Source organism: Diabrotica undecimpunctata, chromosome 3, assembly GCF_040954645.1.
Source record: "Diabrotica undecimpunctata isolate CICGRU chromosome 3, icDiaUnde3, whole genome shotgun sequence".
NCBI lineage: Eukaryota > Metazoa > Arthropoda > Insecta > Coleoptera > Chrysomelidae > Diabrotica > Diabrotica undecimpunctata.
This window is the reverse complement of record NC_092805.1, coordinates 17686744-17706757: the sequence shown is the minus strand read 5'-3', so window position 1 is coordinate 17706757 and position 20014 is coordinate 17686744. Positions and strand designations below refer to the sequence as shown.

Genomic DNA, 20014 nt, shown 5'->3' with positions numbered 1-20014 from the left:
CTTCTCGATATGTTCTTATTTGATGGCTGAAGGCTTGATGATTTGGTTAGCTGTAAAGCAGGCAGCTGATCGCGCGCATCCATTTCAATGTTGTCAATTGTTTTGAAAATCATTACCTGTACAGAAGAATTGATATTAACACTGAGAATTTAGTGATGGATTTGACATTAAACAGTCTTCACCGGATTATTTTGCATTCACAACTGAACACTGTAAAACTGGAATTGAATTTGAATTATTTTGTATTTCTATTTTATAATATTGGAATAAGAATAAATTGTAAGTAATGAGTTTTTCGAAAACTTGTTACCTAATATGTATCATATTTTTTTATTATTTTTTGATTGAATAAAACAAAAATTTTATCCTTGGTCTGAATTGGACCCCAACCTTCTTGTCAATAGACCACGTCTCTAACTATTACAACAATTCCACATACAATAATTGTTTTCGGACAGAACATACTTTAGTTTAGTCAAATATTTCAGTTGAGTTATTTTTATTATTAACTAACTTAAAGATTTATAATTTAAAATCGGTACTAATTAATGATTTTTACTATAATATATCTTAATTTATTCAATCATTTATTCTAACCTCACTGTATAATAAGACAGAAAAATGAAAAACCTAAATTATTACAATATTTTCAAATGCACATCAATCAATCGACCTAAAATTTATGTTACTTACATCCTTCATAGGCCTGGGAAATTCTCACAATCTCATCGTTGTTGTGGACACTTAAAATTTCTACTATTGTACTTTCATCCGTTCCCAATCCGCTGATAGCTTTATGCAACTGTTTGGCTTGAAACTCGATGGGCTCCGTCATCAGAGCTACAATCGCATCTTCGAAATTTCCTCTAAGTTCACTTTTCAGTTCTTTGATGAGATCCTAAAATTAAATACAATATAAATTAATGCGAGCGACTCCATGCAGAGACAGAGAGATTACTGATGTTATTAATGTTATGCTATGCAACAGATGTTTCCAAGTCATCATGGACGATAAGACAATGATAGAACGCTAAGCTAAAAAACATCTTTCGAATATGAATGCAAAACACTCTTAGATCCACAGCACTGAGATTTGTGTATCTGGTTGCTGAGTACTGTGCGTCGGTGTGTCCTAATAGCACGCACATCAAACGTATTGACGTGCAACTTAACCAGGCTTTGCGTATCATATCAGGCATAATCAAGGCCACTCCACCGTACTGATTGCCGGTACTGGGCCACATAGCCCCCTCACACGCTCGCCGAGAATATGCTCTTATAAGAGAGCATAGAAAAATTAGCGCCGATCCCGTGTTCCGCTATCGTTCACGTTGGTATCATCGGTAGAGACATAAGTAGGTTTCGCTCCAGTAGCAATCCTAGTTGCTGTAAGAATTCTAAAGGAACTTCAAGATAACAGACAGTGGCGAGAAAAATGCACCGGTGCCATACGGAATATGCCATATATTACAAGTAAGCCAGATAGTTTCGACCAACAAGACGAATTTGGGCCACACTGAACAGAATAAGAACAAACCGTGGCAGGTGCACCGATGCATTTTTCAGTTTTCAGGTGGAGGGGGAAATCAAGGTCATGGCGTCGGTTTTTCGGGATTCATTGAATGTCTTGAAAAAGCAAAAACTACAAAACTGGCATTTGGCTAAGAAGAAAGTGTTGTTTCATCAAGATAAAGCATCAGCTCATAGATCCGTTATTACAATGACTACAATTCATGAACTAAAATTTGAATTGCAGCCTTAAGCACCCCATGCCAGATTTAAATCCTTAGGATTATTTTCTGTTCCCAAACTTCCTCAGTTGTCAAAGATTTTCAACTGTCAAGAAGTGATGTCGGCAGTTAATAGCTATTTTGAGGAGCAAGACAGTTCTTATTATAAAAAGGGTATCGAACTTCTTGAACACCATTGGGAAAAGTGAAAGTAGATAACACCATTGGGAAAAGTGAAAGTAGATTATTTTGAAAAATAATTACTTTTTTTCAAATTTTTTTTGTTTTCTTTGTTGGATCGGGTATAGTTAACACCACCTATCTATCGTCCGTCGGCAAATTCAAACAAAAATATTTAACTTCCAGACCATCTTTTACTACCTTTAGTCCAGACAAATTAATATATGCATTTAATATATTTTTTACCACCAAAAATGAGATGTTTTAACCAAATAATGCTTCAAATATAATGTGCAAAATAATTTTGAATTACGTTCCGCTAATGAACTTGCTTTTTTGTCCTTAAAAGTAGAAAAAAGTTTCAATTATATTGCTTAATATTTCGTCTAAATATAATCGTCTAACAATTTTAACTGTACTAATGCCCAAGTATCAATTTTCAAATTTTAAACTGATTGATTTAGTTTGAACTAGTTTGTTTATAGATAGATGTGCATTGTGCATTGCTTTAATTTTGAGTTGTGTTGAAATTTTGTTGTGAGTAGTTATAATAATTGTAGTATTTGTTTGTTGTTTGTTTTTTGAAACTGTCTATTTGTGTATAAAGAAAATGTTTAGGCCATGGGAAAAACCACCTACAGTTTTTCGGGCATGGGAGCAAGAGATCCCAAGTAGTAGTAGAGAAAGTGTAGTAGTCAACAATCTTTTAAGTGTAAGTGATACAAAAAACAATGACACTGAGACTGTAACTGTAGAAAAGTGTTTAAGACTTCCAAAGAAAAGGATTGTTTGGAATGAACAATCTAAGAGAATTTGTATGAACGTTTACAAAAATCTTCAACATGATCCTGAAAATAGTTGTAATGGCAGTATTATAAGAAAAACCTCCTTTCTAACAGGAATTCCGTATTCTACCATCCGCGACATCGTGAAAAGTGGTGTTAAAAAGAGAAAAACAAGATCTGATACTGGAAAACCTAAACAAATTAATATCGTGACTGCTAAATGGTTAAGGAATTTGGTTTACGAGGAATACAAAAAAAATGTAATACCGACAATTGATATTATATTATACACCAAGCTTGGTGTGATGGGAAGAAGCTGCCCTAAAACCACTTTACGTAGACGACTGAAAAAACTTGGGTTCAAATACAAAATCGTTGATAAACGGGGGGCTATTATGGAAAGTAAGAGGATAGTACACTGGCGTTTAGATTATTTAAAAAAAATCAGGGATATCGAGACAAACAGCGGACTATATTATTTAGACGAGACATGGTATGACACGCATGACACCGCTAGTAAGGGTTGGACTGATGGTTCACTTAGGTGCCAGTTGAAAGGAGTACCTCCGAATAAAGGTTCTCGGATGATTATGGTGTACTGTGGATCTGCAAATGGTTGGGTGCCAAATGGGTGAATGCTTTGCGGAAAAAAAAAGGAAAAATGTAGTGTAGATTATCATCAGAATATGAATTCTACTATATTCGAAGAATGGTTTAAAATACACTACTTCCCAATATAACACCATCACTCCATAGTTATGGACAACGCTAGCTACCACTCAAGGCTTCTCAAAAAAATTCCTAACAGTTCGTCTTCAAAATAGGAACTAAAAGATTTCCTCTCAGATAATGATTTGTATTTTGAAGACAACTACAATAAGAAACAGTTACTTGAAGTGCTTCGTACTAAAACTTATAAGAAAAAATATATATTGGACACTATTGCAATACAACATGGCCATACTGTTTTAATTCGGAGGAAAAATAGTTTTCCAAAATTTGATGCGAAAGTGGTCGATTTAATTCGATATGAACTATCAGAGATTACAAGTGCCGACTGGAAAAAAGCAATAAACCATGTAGTGAAAGTAGAAAATGAGTACAGAAGACTAGGACAATTATTTTCAAACAGTGGACAACTTATTATTAATCTGGTGGATAGTGACGATGATGAGAGCTCGCCTGCAGGAGAAATATTTTTGACAAGGTACGCTAATATGATGATTATTTCAGTTACAACAACTCAGTTTTTCATTATAAATTGCTAACTTTCTTTAAAACAATATTTTCTTAAATGTAAAATACTCTTCCACAGTTTCGTCTATGTACGTCATCGTTAAACGCTAAAAGAGCTTTTTAACGCTTCTCATATGTTTCAGGCACTTGTGATATGTCGTATAAGTTTAATACATCTACGTCATACGTTATTGGTATATAGTATATATACCAATAACTATACATACCAAAGACATATGATGAGAAATGAAACAAATGAGAAGCGTTAAAAAGCCTTATAGAAGATGCCGTTGTATCACCTAGTATTTTTTCCGACAGGGTGGTAGAGTGATAATTTTTTTTACATTTCACTTTCAACCATTTAAAAAACAAAAAAATATAACGTTTTGCTTGTTTTTCCAAAATCAGATTTTCTGCTCTTTGACTCTAATATACACATTACACATTGTTATCTTATGATTTAATACTTGTATCAAATAATTTGTGTCGGTGAAACAGCCAATATCGCGACACGTCCCTGGACATCGGTTACTCGAATTTTATAACATACAAATATTATCTGTTTGAATTTGCCGACGGACGAAATACCGATGGACTCGACTTTACTTTTGGAACCAACACTTGTTAGGCTCGTATATAACAAAGTGTGCTAACATAATACAGCAGTGCTATGAGCTATGTGAGAAATTTTCACATTGTCCCCGTAGTATTATAAATTTACATTGATGTTGATTCCTTTTATCAAAACTGTGGTTCTAAGATGTTAATTACGTACCATAAAGATATTACAGACGTATTTTTATATACATTAGTACCGTGATAATGTCGTTATCTCAGTTGTGGCTTGTGTATCATTTATCTTCATATTAAATTATTTTTTACACGCCATTATCTTTAAGCTATAACTTTTCGTTAATGGCGTGAATAAAAATTACTTAACTTTGTGAATAAAAATTACTTATATTTTAGAAGTTTGGCCTATAAATCATGCACAAACTGAGAAATTTAACACAGTGAGGTTAAATTCACAATTTTTATAACTATTGCCGAAATTGGTTTAAACAACTGATAATTTTTCAATAACCAGAATAAGAATTTTTAATATATGTGACAATTAAAAGAAACATCGGATATTATCACATTTACATTGCACAATATTAATTTTTTATTGCATTTCCAAACGAGTCATTAAACAAATGTTTTATGTATCAATCATAATTTGTACCAGACAGTGAATAATTAAGCAAATTTGCTCTGTAATGTATAATAACATATTAAAAACTAATCTCTGCAACAATTTGTATTTTGATTGATTATACATATATAGATAAGAGTTATTGTCAATTACCACAAATTTCAAATAAGAACCCCGAGGGTTTTCTCTATTTTCAAATGTTTAATTGGTATTTTGACAACGGTTTCAGATCCGACATGTTAAATAAAGAGATTTTTTTTACATGTATGTTGAAATATGAAACATACTCTAAATTAAATTCACTTCTTCTTCTTCCTCTTTATAAGCAATTCTGCTTGTTCATTGGCGGATTAATACCTCTATGGAAGGTTTGTCCGACACTATTTTGCCGATTGGTGACATCTCTTGCTATTTTGACGACACGGGTCCCCTCCATTCTGCTTATGTAGATATTCCATTATTTTTTTCTATTTTGTGTCCATTCATTTATACGAATGTCTTTATTCGATCTCTCAGCGTATTTCCTGTAATTCTTCTCAGTACTCTCATCTCTGCCATTTCCAGAAGCCTTTGCGTTGTGGCTGGGCCGGGTCTTATTTCTGAGGCATATGTCATTATTAGTCTTACACTGGGCTTTATAAATTCTTGACTTCATCTCAGTACTACTGTGCCTGTTTCGCCATATGGTGTTATTAAGGCATCCAGCCAGTCTATTGGCTTTTTGTACTTAATCTCTCACTTCCTTGTCCAGGTCTCCATAGCTGGCCGGTATAATTCTCAGGTATTTTATTTTCATTACTTGTTCAATACTGATGCCATCAATTCCTATTTTACATCTGGTTGGTTCTTTGCTTGCTGACTAATATTGTTTTAGTTTTCTGAGATGAGATTGTCATATTAAATTCTTTTGCTCTTATGTTAAATCTGTGGACCAGTATTTGCAGACTATCCTCATCTTGGGCGATCAATATTGTGTCGTCTGCGTAACAGAGTATTTTTATTTCTTTATCCTCTTATTGTGTATCCTCTTAATTTGTTAATGCTTTTGATGATTTCATCCATGATTAAATTGAAGAGCATTTGGCTCAATGTGTCTCCTCGTCTTATTCCGCTGCATATTTCTTTAGGTTCTGTAATATATCCATCTATTCTGACTTCCATTTTGTTGTTTCTGTAGATATTGTCGATAGTTTTTATAATATTTAGGTGAACTTCTCTATTATACAGAAGATGGATTACATCTCTGAGTCTTACTCTGTCAAACGCTTTCTTTAGACCAATCAGACACAGAAATGCTGGTCTATTATACTCTAGTGATTTCTCAGTAATTTGCTTTATAACGAATATTGCATCTGTACACGATCTTTCACTACGAAAACCCTGTTGTTCATCTGCTAAACTTACCCTCTGATTTATAGATGATAGGAAACTTATTTTATAATATTTCAGGTAACGATCAATGGAGCGAAAACAGAATGGAAAAAGGAGATCACTTCGAGAGAAGGTCAGAGAAAGAGCTTTGGTTTGATGAAGAATGTAAACAAGCATTAGACAAAAGAAATAAACTATACGTGCAGTGTACTCAAAGAAGAACACGAGAAAGGCGCGAAAAATTTGAAGAAGAACGAAGAAAGACAGACAAAATATACAGAAGAAAGAAGGGGAGGCACGAAAATGACCAAATTCTAAAAATGGAGGAAGATTTCAATCAGGTTAACACTAGAGGAGTAGTAGTATATAAATTTCTGAAACAATTCAGAGATGGATATAAACCACGCACTAATATTTTTAGAAGTAATGATGAATAAATGATCAGTGATGATGCAGCAATAAAAGCAGGCTTAAAAATCTATTTCGAGGGGTTGCTAAGAGAGCAAACACAAACATACAGAACATGCAGAGTTAATAGAAGATCAGAACTAGAGTAATGAATTAACATACCCACTTAAAAGACAGGAGATAATGGTTCCATTAAAGCACTGAAGAATCATAAAGCCCTAGGTATAGACATATACCAGCTGAAACTTTCAAATTGGAGGACACTGATAGACAGATTTCATAAAATAATACTCGTAACTGTAAATACTCGTAAATTACAGTAGACTGTAAAAAAAGCAATTATATTCCTTATTCTGTGTGACCTATAAGGTGTTATGTGGATCATAAACAGGAGATTGAGCCAGGAGAGCAAATCAAATCGGATTTAGAGTAGGTGGATTTACACCCAGATTTAAAATATATTAAGCCTATGCGTATACCGCATTTTAGCTTTTTTACCTGTTTTTAGTTGCCCCATTCATTTTTTCCTTTCTAACTGATGTATTCTATATACGTGCATCATATAAGTCAAGTCTTCTTTAATATGCTCCCAAATTTTCATCCAAAAAAATTAATTCGAAAAAAAAAATGCAATTGATTTTATTAAAACATGAACACTTTTTGAACTTATTTGTAATAATGGAACTTTAATTAAAAAATATTACCGTTTCAAAAAAGTAACGATAAAGGTCCGCCGCGGACTAAAAGTCTTATGATTGACCGTATTATGAATGGTTATTGTTCTAGGGAAATCTGATGAAAAATAAGGTTGGTCCGTTTTTTTTCAGCGAGAAAAAACGTGAAAATCACCCCTAATTACCACCATAATTAAAAATAATCGTCACCCCTCTACAATTCACTTTATTAATGTACTTATAGCATGCTCGAGAAGTATGGCTGGTTTAAAATGCTTAATTTTGAAAACAATTAAATTTGAAATGAGAGGAAGATTTCAGACAGAGATTTATGCAATCTTTGGGGCTTTTAAACTTAGCTGGCTTTAAATGGCAAACCTAACAATGTCATATGGTTACGGGTGTGAGGTCATTGTGCAAAATATGGTAATTTTGAAGTCGATTAACTAGACAGACGAGGATCAACTATATTCTGGTCTGTGATCAGAATCCAAATACAACAAACTCTCATTGGGGAAGTATACGCGATTAAGAACGTGCTGTTAGTTTTCCCACGATTGTTTTCCAAGCATAGACTGGAAATCGAATATTTTCGATTTGATAAGTATCTCAGGTTATCTATTCAAACACATCCTGTCCTTACTATTACTGCGGACCTGCGGTTACTACTTTTAGGAGAGAAACCACACTGTGACCTATTATTATTTAGTGTGTCCTTTTTTTGCCTTCTCTCATTATGGTTATATTATGATTTGTCAGTAATTAGTGCGGCTCACATAACTCTATCTCTATAAGTTAGTTTAATACACCTAAAGACCTTCTTTTATTAGCTCATCTCTCTTTCTATTCTAATGACTGCAGCTTCGACTATAATACAATTCCTCTAATATTATTAGGTAGCCCCTCTATTAATAATCTTTTCATTATTTAATCAATATGTTAGCAAATATTATATTACATCAATTATAACGTTGTGTCTCCAATTATAATTGTCTGTCCCCTTGCGCATAAGTTTTATTGACCGTCTGCTAAAAGCTTCACTTAATATAACGTTAAATGTATATTTCCGGTCAGATACAAGGTGCGGCCATGTCTAAAAAACAATTTATAGCCCAGTCTGGTTAAAAAAAAGGTGGAAAAATGTTTCGCAGATATCTGAAGATACTAAATGATGAATAGATGAAAAGATACTCCTAGTTTTACCTTGCGTTTTTTTTAAGCAATAATTTATGGTTACAATTTGATTTTTTGTCTATAAATTTTTTCCCTTATATTTTAAACAAACAATATTTATGTCATTTTTTTATGTCAAGAATATCTTTATTTTCCCGTTTTTTTAATTAAAATTGATAAATAATTTACAGAGATATTTGCAAAAAAGCAGTTTTTTTGGACTAATTTATAAATTTTATTAATTTTTTTATTAACAAAATAAAATGCTATTAATACATTTAAACATCAAGAAATTACCATCTTTTAGGTTTGTGCGAAATTTCCCCCCGATCAGTCAAATATTTTATAAGTTATTTAATTTGTTTATCCCTGAGGCTAATTATTTAAACTATTGAGCTTGCCCTATGCATGATGCTACACACATTCAGCAAATGTCATAGGATTCTTTAAGACTTAGACTATCTCAGAAGTTAAATGCATATTGAGTTTTCATCGAAATTATTTACAAAATAAACGTTTGAAAAAGGGGTATGTTTTTTACTTATAAACAATTGTAATAACTTCTATATTTTTCAAGCTACAGACTTGTACGTACAACTATTGGATAGCTGGTAAAAAAGCTCACATTAAAAAATAAAAAACCTTCTATGACCAATAGGAACGAAGTTAGTGACTATTTTTTAAAAAATCATATCTCCATTGTTTATAAACATTAAGAAGTAAAATTTGCACAAATTTTGAATGAAAATCTACACTTTATATTGAAACTTATAGCTATAAAATTTATCTAATTTTTCGAAACCACGGTACTTTCGAAAGATCGACATAGGAAAGTGGAGAGGATATCTGTTTCAGCTCCGTTTTTTTTTCGGCATCGAAACTTCAAATTGCAACACGTAGGAAAAATTTACATAATCTCGGCTTCCTTTGCAGCTGCAAGCCTCTTTTTTTATTCTGGGGTAGCTCGTCGAAATATGAACAACTACATAGTTTTCACTGGCCGGAAAATATGGGAAAACTCGGAAAAATTGAGTCCATTTGAAATTCACCCTAAATACTTACTTTTTTTTAATTTTCTCGAATAGTCTGTCGCGGTATTAACAATGATGACATCATTTTCACCCCCCATAAATTTCGGAAAATCCCGGAAAATCAACATATGTTTTTTCATTTTATATCAATGATGTAATAATACTTATATATTTTATAAATTAAATTTCAGGTCATTTTTTACACATTATATTATTATATTCCTTATATTAATTATAATTGTTTGTATTTTTACAATTAACAATATTGATTTTTATTCTATTTTTCTTACAAATATGATATACAATATTAATCTAATCTGCCTTACTGCTTTGATAAAATAAGTCCATTTTTTCATCACTTGCCTTATTAAATTTTGCAATGTTTGTTGAACTTTACTTTTTTTATTTTCTTTACATACATTGGTTTAAAAGTTTAAATTTGGTTCATTTATTCGACTTCACTGTCAGGTCTGAATCTTTTTGTTGCAGGTTGTTTGTCTTTACTTATTAAGTCAGTCTTTCCTTACATTAACATATTAATGGGCGATCTTAATGCCAAGGTGGGCCAAGGTAAGGTAGGAGAATAAGTAGGAAAATATGGGCTTGGAAACAGAAATGACAGAGGAGATCGATTGATTCAATTTTGCCAAAGTGAAGACTTCGTAATAACAAATACCTTTTTCAAATTACCTCCTCGACGGTTATATACATGGACATCTCCACAACATACCAAAGAAAAAATAGTGAGAAATCAAATAGACTACATTATGATAGCAAGGAGGTATCATAATGCTGTTAAATGTACTAAGACGTACCCAGGAGCTGATATAGGCTCAGATCATAACCCGGTAGTTACTGTGATAGAAGCGAGACCAAAAAAGATTAGAAGACCACACAGAATGGCACTAGATTTGAATAAACTTAGAAACAAAAATATACGACAAGAAACAGGAGAAGAAATAAATGAAAACCTCCGTTCAGTGCAGCAACAAATTAACGATACAAACAACGTTAACCAAAAATTAAAGTACATAAATACAGCTATACAAACAGCAGGAAAGAAACATCTTACAAAAACAACAACAAAGAATAAGGGGTGGATGACACAAGATATACTAGACTTGATGGAACAAAGAAGAAAGATGAAGAATTACCCAGACAAATACAAAGAAATAAATAAACACATAAAAAAGAGAATAAAAGAAGCCAAAGAGGAGTGGATTAAAGAACAATGTGAAGAACTGGAAACCCATGAGAAAAAGTACGATGCGTTCAAATGCACAAAAAAGTAAAAGCGATAACAGGAAGCATAAAGAAATGCCAAATAGGTAAACTTAAAGATAAAGATGGAAATCTTATTGTAGATCTAGAGAATAAAATAAAAAGATGGACAGAATACCTGAATGAATTATTTGAAGACGATAGAAACAACTTAACTCAGATAATCAATGCAACTGGGCCAGACATATTGAAAGAAGAAGTAGAATACGCAATAAGAACCGCTAAAAATGGAAAAGCAAATGGACCTGATGAAATTCCTACAGAACTGTTGAAGCTTTTGAATGATAAATCCGTAACCATAATATTAAATTTTGCAGCGAGGAGCTAAAACAGTTTCCCCTCCACTTTCCTATGTCGATCTTTCGAAAGTAACTTCGTTTCGAAAGGTTTTAAGTTTCGAAAAATTGGATGAATTTTATAGCTATAAAATTCAATATAAAGTTTAGATTTTCATTCAAAATTTGTGCAAATTTTACTTCTTAATGTTTATAAACAATGGAGACATAATTAACAAAAAAATTGTCGCTAACTTCGTTCCTATTGTTCATAGAAGGTTTATTTTTTTTGTTAAATGTGAGTTTTTTTACCAGCTATCTAATGGTTGTACGTACAAGTCTGTAGCTTGAAAAATATAGAAGTTATTACAATTGTTTATAAGTAAAAAACATACCCCTTTTTCAAACGTTTATTTTGTAAATAATTTCGATGAAAACTCAATATTCATTTAACTTCTGAGATAGTATAAGTCTTAAAGCATCCTGTGAAATTAGATAAATGTGTCTAGCGTCATTCATAGGGCAAGTTCAATGGTTTAAATAATTAGTCCCAGGGATAAACAAATTGAATAACTTTTAAACTATTTGACCGATCGGGGGGAAATTTCGCACAAATTTAAAGGATGGTAATTCCTCAATGTTGAAATGTATTAATAACATTTTATTTTGTTAATAAAAAAATTAATTAAATTTATAAATTAGTGCAAAAAAACTGCTTTTTTGCAAATATCTCCGTAAATTATTTATCAATTTTAATTGAAAAAAACGGGAAAATAAAGATATATTCTTGATATAAAAAAATGGTATAAATATTGTTTATTTAAATTATAAGGGAAAAAACTTAAAGATAAAAAATCAAATTCTGACCATAAATTATTGTTTAAAAAAAACGCAAGGTAAAAATAGGAGTATCTGTTTATCTATTCGTCATCTAGTAATCCCCAGCTATGTCTTAAAAGCTTCAGATATCTGCGAAACATTTTGCCGTGAAATCGATGATTTTTGTATAACCAGACTGGGCTATTAGGAGAGTATAAACGAATATTGTTACCAGTGGAAATGGTATAAATGGAATAAATACATATTTTTATTATTTAAACGTTAAAAAGCGCTTAGTTTTACAACTTGTTTCTGCGGTCAATTTTCTATTTGGGTCGTTATTGTATAGATTATATTGTCACATTCGTTTAAAATAACACCAACTTTTTTACAATACTTAATTCAATGACAACTATTTATATATATATATTTTCTGACGTTCTAGAATTCACTAGACATTCGGAAAGTAAAGCGTTTAGGTATAGGAACTGCTTCATAAAAATAAAAGAGCATCATCAACAATGCAATCTTTTGAAAAAAGAAAATATAGGATTGTACATTTGGATAACTTACCTTGCCATACATTGTCTTGAATGTAATCGCTATTTCTCGTCTTTGTTCATTACTTCTTTTTGTGATAATTTCGATTACCGCTTCTTCATCCGTTCCGAAACCCTTGAATGCTTGTTTTAGAGCTTTTGCATCGTCTTCGGCATTGAAATCTGGATAAGGAACCACTGTTGGCTAAAAAAATAATATATGTTTATAACCAATGTGTTTTGCCTGTACAAACTCAGGGAGCAGAGACTTTAACACTCACGCAAAAATCTGCGAATAAACTCAGAGTTACACAACGAGCCATGGAACGTGCAATGCTGAACGTGAGCCTTCAAGACCACATAACAAACCAACAAATCAGGCAAAGATCAGGAGTTCAAGACGTCATCGAAAGAACCACGACTCTTAAGTGGAACTGGGCAGGGCACTTATCCAGAACACAAGATGGACGGTGGACAAGACGTATTATGGAATGGAGGCCCAGAAACTATAAAAGAAGCCGAGGACGACCACCGACTAGATGGACCGATGATATAAAACGTGTAGCGGGAAACTGGCTACAAGCGGCCCAGTGTAGAGAACACTGGAAAGAACTGAGGGAGGCCTATGTCCAGCAGTGGACGCGATTGGCTGATTGATGATGAAGTTGCTATAAGAAAACCTATAATTTCTGGTACAAAATTAAACGCCAAATTTTCATCTTACTTAAGGGATATATTATTAGAAAGAACAGAAAGAGCCATCGCAATTTGGGTTTGAGAACTAGTTCAAAGAAGAATTCCTGTAAGTGGTTATTTAATCCAGGAAAAAGCTCTTTAGTTTTATGAGTTAATGAAACAGTCAGAGCCACCAACTTCCACTTTCCAAATTGGTAAAGAATTTTCAGCTAGCAAAGAATGGCCAACCGGGTTTATAAAAAGAAATGCACTTCATAATATCAAGATTACAGGAGAGAGTGCTACAGCAGATGAAGCAGCAGCAAAAATATTTCCACAGGAGCTAGAGAAAATGATTGAAAATGGGGACTATTGCGCTGATCACGTATCTAACGCCAATGAAACGGGACTGTATTGAAAAAATGCCTAAACGTACTTACACCGGAAAGAATGAAAAAACTGCAAGTGGACATAAAGCAAGTAAAGATCGTGTAACATTATTACTTTGTAGGAATGCATCAGGAGATCAGATGTTGAAACCTCTCTTAATAAATAAATTTCTTAGACCACGTGCTCATGGCATAGCTTGGGGGTTGAAGCTTGGACACATTAATCCAACATTAAAAACCTAGAAGCATTCGAAATGTGGTGTTACCGACGTATTTTGAAAATATCATGGATGGATCGCAAAACAAACGAACAAGTTTTCGAACAACTAGGAAAACAATGCGAAGTTTTAAATTCCATAAAAATCAGGAAATTGGAATACTTGGGGCACATCATGAGAGGTGAAAAATACGAACTATTAAGGAATAGAATGCAGGGTAAAATCAAAGGCAGAAGAAGCGTAGGTAGACGTAAAATCTCGTGGCTACGCAATCTCCGTGAATGGTTTGGATGCAGTTCAATTGAACTATTCGGGCGCGTAACCAACAAAATTATAATTGCCAGAATGATTTCCAATCTCCGATAGGAGCGGAACATGAAGAAGAAGATTAATTTTTTTCAGATATTGGAAGTAATTTATCATGCAGCCTATTGCTTTTAATTTCTGCAAAGTTTTTTGTTTTTGTGTTGGTTTTATGCAATTTTTGAAGACTACGGAACGTATCCCTACTTTTTCTAGGAAGATTATGTCTTTTTTATGCGGTTTTTTTATATTGGTGCGTAAATAACTATTAAACAATTGTTTTTTAACTGATAATAAAGAGTATATGGCAGATTGGCGCTGATTTGTACAATGAGAAATTCAACCAGCAAAAATTGTGCTTTAGATCTTGTTTCTCTCTCTATACGCTGCATCCCGAGCGCCCGTTCTGTCATAAGCGCTTCATTAATTAACCCATTAGCGCCTAACGGTACCATATGGGCTCGTTAGAAGGAGGTTTTTAAAACGTGAAGAATTTTTTGTAGTGGGGACTCCGAAGCGGTTTGAGTGGTCAGACAAGTTTAGTACATGTCGATACATACCTAGGAGAGTTTGTGCGAACCAGTGGTAAAAGGTTTCGTTTGTTTTGGATATTTGAATACATGTGATAGTAATATTCGTGAAAAATATGGACATCAAATTTGTGTAAGTATTATTTAACTCTGAAAATATTATCTAGCTAATTGCATTTATACGTATATTATCAATAACATGTGAAGGAATGTTAGTATGTAAAAACTGTTTTTGTCTAAATTATTATGGCTATAAAATTTGCCTCTAAACATAGGTGTGCCCATATGGGCTCGTTAGGCGTTAATGCCATTTAAGAATAATGTGTTTTATTTTAGGGGAATTACGCTTCAAGAAGCTCTAGATATAGCTTATGATGAAGGAAATGCCGTAGATATATATATATATATTGAGCCTCCTGATAGTAACATCTTAACTGATGAAGACTCTGCAGATGAAGATGAGAGTGGTTTAGCAGACAATTTGTCGGCAGGACAACTGAGTGCTCCAGCTGAGATTGTATTTGCGAACAAAGACAGACTGGGACTCAACCTTGATAATATTGATATTTTATCTGCATCAACTCATGTACATGTTCCAAATAAGGACAGTTATTCACTGAATATAGCCATCAAACCAGCAGTCACCAATTTTGTTGAAGGAGATTTGCAAACCGGTAGTCGTACATTTCCACCAGAGGACTACTCTAAATACCAATCGTTGAGCTGTTCAGAGATATTTGAATGTTTTTTCTCCGACGATTTGCTTCAAATAATTTTACATGAAACGGTAAACTATGCTTTATTTCAAAATTGTCCTAATCCTAATCTGACCATAGAAGAATTAAAAGTTTTTATTGGTATTCTGATCCTCAGTGGAATTAATGTTTTGCCATCGAAAAGAAGTTATTGGGAAAACTCAGATGATATGAAAAATATTATGATATCAGAAGCCATGCGCCGTGATAGATTCTTGCAAATATGCAGATTTATTCATTTTGCTGATAATAACAATGTAAACACCTCTGATAAAATGTACAAGCTTCGGCTAATTACAGACCACTTAAAATCAAGTTTTCTTAAACACTTTATACCTGAACCAAATCTTTCCTACGATGAATCGATGATTCGGTATTTTGGTCGCCATGGATGTAAACAATTCATCCGTGGCAAACCAGTAAGATTTGGATACAAAGTTTGGTCGTTGAATACTCCGAATGGTTACTTGGTGAATTTTGAAGTATACCAAGGAAAAAATCCCAGATCAAATTCTAATTATGAATCAATTTTTGGAAAACCAACGGCTCCTCTACTGCAAATGATTGAGGAACTAAAGGAAAAAGGAAACTTTCCGTACAATTTTTTTTTTCGATAACTTGTTTACAAATCCAAATTTATTATGTACTCTAAAAGCTAATTGTTATACTGGAACCGGCACTATAAGGGAAAACCGCTTGCCAAAGGACTGCCCTCTTCCTTCAAAAAAGGAGGTTGAAAAACAAAGAAGAGGATACTTTTCATACATTTTAGACAGGGGAACGGGAATAGTGTATGTTAGATGGATGGACAATAATGTTGTCACCCTTGCTAGTACGAGTTATGGTATTGAGCCAGTGAAGGCAGTAGACAGGTTTAACAGAAAAGAAAAGAAAATACTTCCCATACCAAGGCCTAATCTTATAGCGGAATACAATAAAAATATGGGTGGAACTGACCAAATGGACAACAACATATCTTGATAAGTTTGTCTCTTTGTCTGCCTTTAGAATATAATTTTTTATCTGATTGTAGTTATCGCATTGGTATTAGATCAAAGAAATGGTACTGGCCCATATTTACTTATCTAATTGATGCTGCATTACAGAATGCATGGATTTTGTACAGAAAAAGTGGCCGAAAAATTAGTCAACTAGATTTTAGACGAAGTATTTACCAGGTAAATAAACAGGTAGAAGGAAGCTATTCAGTAGTACTCTTGTGTTTCTTTTCTTTATTTCAGACGTATTTAACAAGATACAGGGTACAACCGAAAGCTACTGGACGAGCACCGAAAGCAGCAGCGAGTGATTTTCGAGTTAGCAATGATATTAGATATGATGGAATGCATCATTACATTATTACAGTCCCCGAAGGTAAAAGGCGAAGATGTGGGGGTGACAATTGCAATAGTAGGGGACGAACAATGTGCTGCAAATGCAATATTGGACTTTGTATAGAGTTTTCGAATGTTTCATAATCAATAGTTAATTTTTATAAAAATAATTTTTTTTGTGTATATTATAGGTTGCGCCTAACGAGCCCATATGGGAACAGCTATTTTAAAGCATCTTGTTGTTCCTAATAAAAAAATATGGTCAAAAGTATGTTGTAGGGTCTTATTTTAGTCATTATTATTGTAAATTTCTAAAATTTTAAGAAATTTTTTTTTCTCGGCGTTAATGGGTTAAATAACAATGTTTTAAAATGAAATAGGCCCAAAATACTTATCGGTAAATGATAGAACAATGCTTGAACTTGAATTTAGATCCTTGGTGAAATCAAAAATAATGTTTTTTACTTGTGTTTGGGAGCCTTGAAAATCGAAATTTTGTGTTTTTCTCAGTTTTAAATAATTTATAACTCGAAAACGATCAAGTTTATAGAAAAACTACAAGAGACCTATTTTGTTCAGAATGATCCAAAAACTTTAAAAAAATGTCCGGGTCGAAAAAATTGATTGTTACAATTTGTTTAAAAAAAACTTTAAAAATTTGAACAAATTTTGCTTGTGCGACCTGTTGAACCTTATTTTAGGGTGTCGCATGAAAGTGATTATGCAAAAAATCTCATGGGAATATTTTTCCGAACGAACCCTAGCTTTTCGCCTTGTCAATACTCCCTGTAGTTTTGAATTAAATTTAGTTAGATTTAAGTAGAAAATAGGAATTAGTTGAGGATGACCTCAGGATGAAAAACTTTCCCCGAAAAAGGTCATAAAACAAAACACCAATATACAGTAAGAAATGTACGGACAACAAAAAATGACAAATTATACGTGATACATGACAAACACGTGATCTATATATAACCAAAAACCTAGTTATTACCGACAAGAAAAAATTAATGCTTTGTTGACAGGAACATGCTAATTACGGGTACCATGGAAACGTTCTTTCATTGGTACACTGCTCAATGGTATAGTAAATAAAGCACGTGGAACAACAAGAAATAAATCTATAAAACAAAATATGCCACATAATGTATTCCTAATTTAATATATCAAGAAAAATTTTATCAAACGATTACAAACTCAGCAAACATACTTTTTTTCGCCGGTAAACAAAAATAGACTACTTTTTTATTTTGGTGTAGGTACATCATACAACAGTGGCGAGTCCACATTTAGCATATTGTAACACCTACATTAAAATTTTACTTATGTCGCCAGAATTTCTTCAGGCAAAAAGGAATGTAGTTAACATTATTTCTCAAAGTTTTTAGAGAATGTTAAGGTCAACACAATAATTTTACGTCAAGATAAGCAATAAATAACAAAAAAGAATATTCGTTACTTTTATTGCAAACACAATAAAATGTAAGTAATTTGAATTTAACATTCGCTAAATGACAGACATAAATATCAAAAACCTTTAATTCAGTCTGATTTTTTCACTTAATATTGTTTTAAATGTGAAGACGGATACTGTTTGAATAGTTTATTACACTATAAAATACTTACAGCCATTATTTTAAACACTTTCAAGGTAAAACTATTGTATAAACGTGAACTTAACCGGCTTCCACTCAGTAAACTGTAATTTAAAGAATGGGTAATGGGTAATACCGAACGAAACGTAGATGCTGTTGCTGTTGGTTGAATGATGACGGGAGCGAGTAGCGAGTACGGAACGGACGGAGGAGTGTAAATTCCCGTATCGTATTGTGTGTTGGAGCGTAACAAATTGCAATGTTGCCAAGTAAATTCCACAACATTCTTTTAAAAACAGTAGGTACTAAAAAAGTATTTTAACTTTTATCAACTGAGTTGTGTTTTTCTAACTATGTTTTGTGGAAAGCATTCTCACACATTTTTTCTTGTTTATTTTTTCATGATTGTTTAGCCATATTTATTAATTTTTCTGTCTTTTTCTGAGGGACAGATATACTTTAATTTGTAGGTCCTGACCCAACAAACACGGATCATCAACAATGACATTTTTACATACTTTATTGAATTTAAAAATGTATTTGGCAAAGTACACATTAAAAGTTTATTTACATCTTGAAGTACTTGTGTCTCAATAGTTTCCATGAATAAGAAGTGGGTTTCTACCCTACTTTAATTATATAACACTCAATATTAAGTAAATAATTTAATTCTGGCGCAAATAAAGCCAATATATATGTCTAATATAACGTAAAACAACTAAACAAACGACTCCAACAACTAACTGAAAATCTTGTCGGGGAATATCAAACCGGTTTCCGACAAGGAAGATCTACAACTGACCAACTATTCACAGTGAAACAAATTTTAAACAAATCGTGGGAATACGACATTGACGTCCACAACATATTCATAGATTTCAAACAAGCCTACGACTCAATTAAGGCTGTTTTAGCAGTTCAAGTACACTGCGATTTGAAATGGGCGTATCACTTACTTTTCTACACTGCTTACGCGAGACCATCTTTACTCAGTGCCGCCGGTCGACGGGTAGTTTAATGACAACAAATACATTATTCTCCATTCAAATTAGTTTTAACACGAACTAACTGACCGTACGTTCATGAGATTTGACGTCACGAAGGCGATAACGATGAAACTAAGCCCAATGATGAGTAACACGTTTCACTATTAGATTTCAGTATTTTTTAGCAATTTTCTTTAAAATTGGAACACGCTTTTCTCGACTATTACTGGACACAGAAAGGTGAAACAAAAATCAACGATTACAGAAAAAAAACTCTTTCGAGTGATGGGCGTAAAAAGTTTGGTTATAATAGAACGTTAAACAGTATATTCCAATTTTTGAACAGAAGTTTCAAAAAAATAAAAAAAGTAAAACCATCAGTTTAAAGGCAACATAATTTCGAATAACGTGTCCAAATTTCGAGACATTTTGTCAGTAAATAACAGAGAAAACACTGTCCCTAGGTTTTGGTGCACCGATAAAACAGCCTTAATAGGAACACGTTATATCAAATATTGCAGAGCTTTAATAT

At 32.9% G+C, this 20014-nt stretch overlaps 1 protein-coding gene across 2 annotated transcripts in view; it reads right to left on the bottom strand.

Moving 5' to 3' along the window:
- The window catches only part of LOC140436493 (annexin B9-like), a 38312-nt gene extending 19611 nt beyond the window's left edge, over positions 1–18701 (bottom strand). For both annotated transcript variants that reach the window (XM_072525355.1, XM_072525356.1), the window contains exons 1-3: positions 18528–18701; positions 12732–12902; positions 694–898 (exon numbers count right to left, since the gene is read on the bottom strand). In XM_072525355.1, the coding sequence (XP_072381456.1) occupies positions 694–898; positions 12732–12902; positions 18528–18533 (382 nt within the window). In that variant the 5' untranslated portion in view covers positions 18534–18701. The remainder of the gene's footprint in view (positions 1–693; positions 899–12731; positions 12903–18527) is intronic.
- Between the last annotated feature and the right edge of the window lie 1313 nt (positions 18702–20014).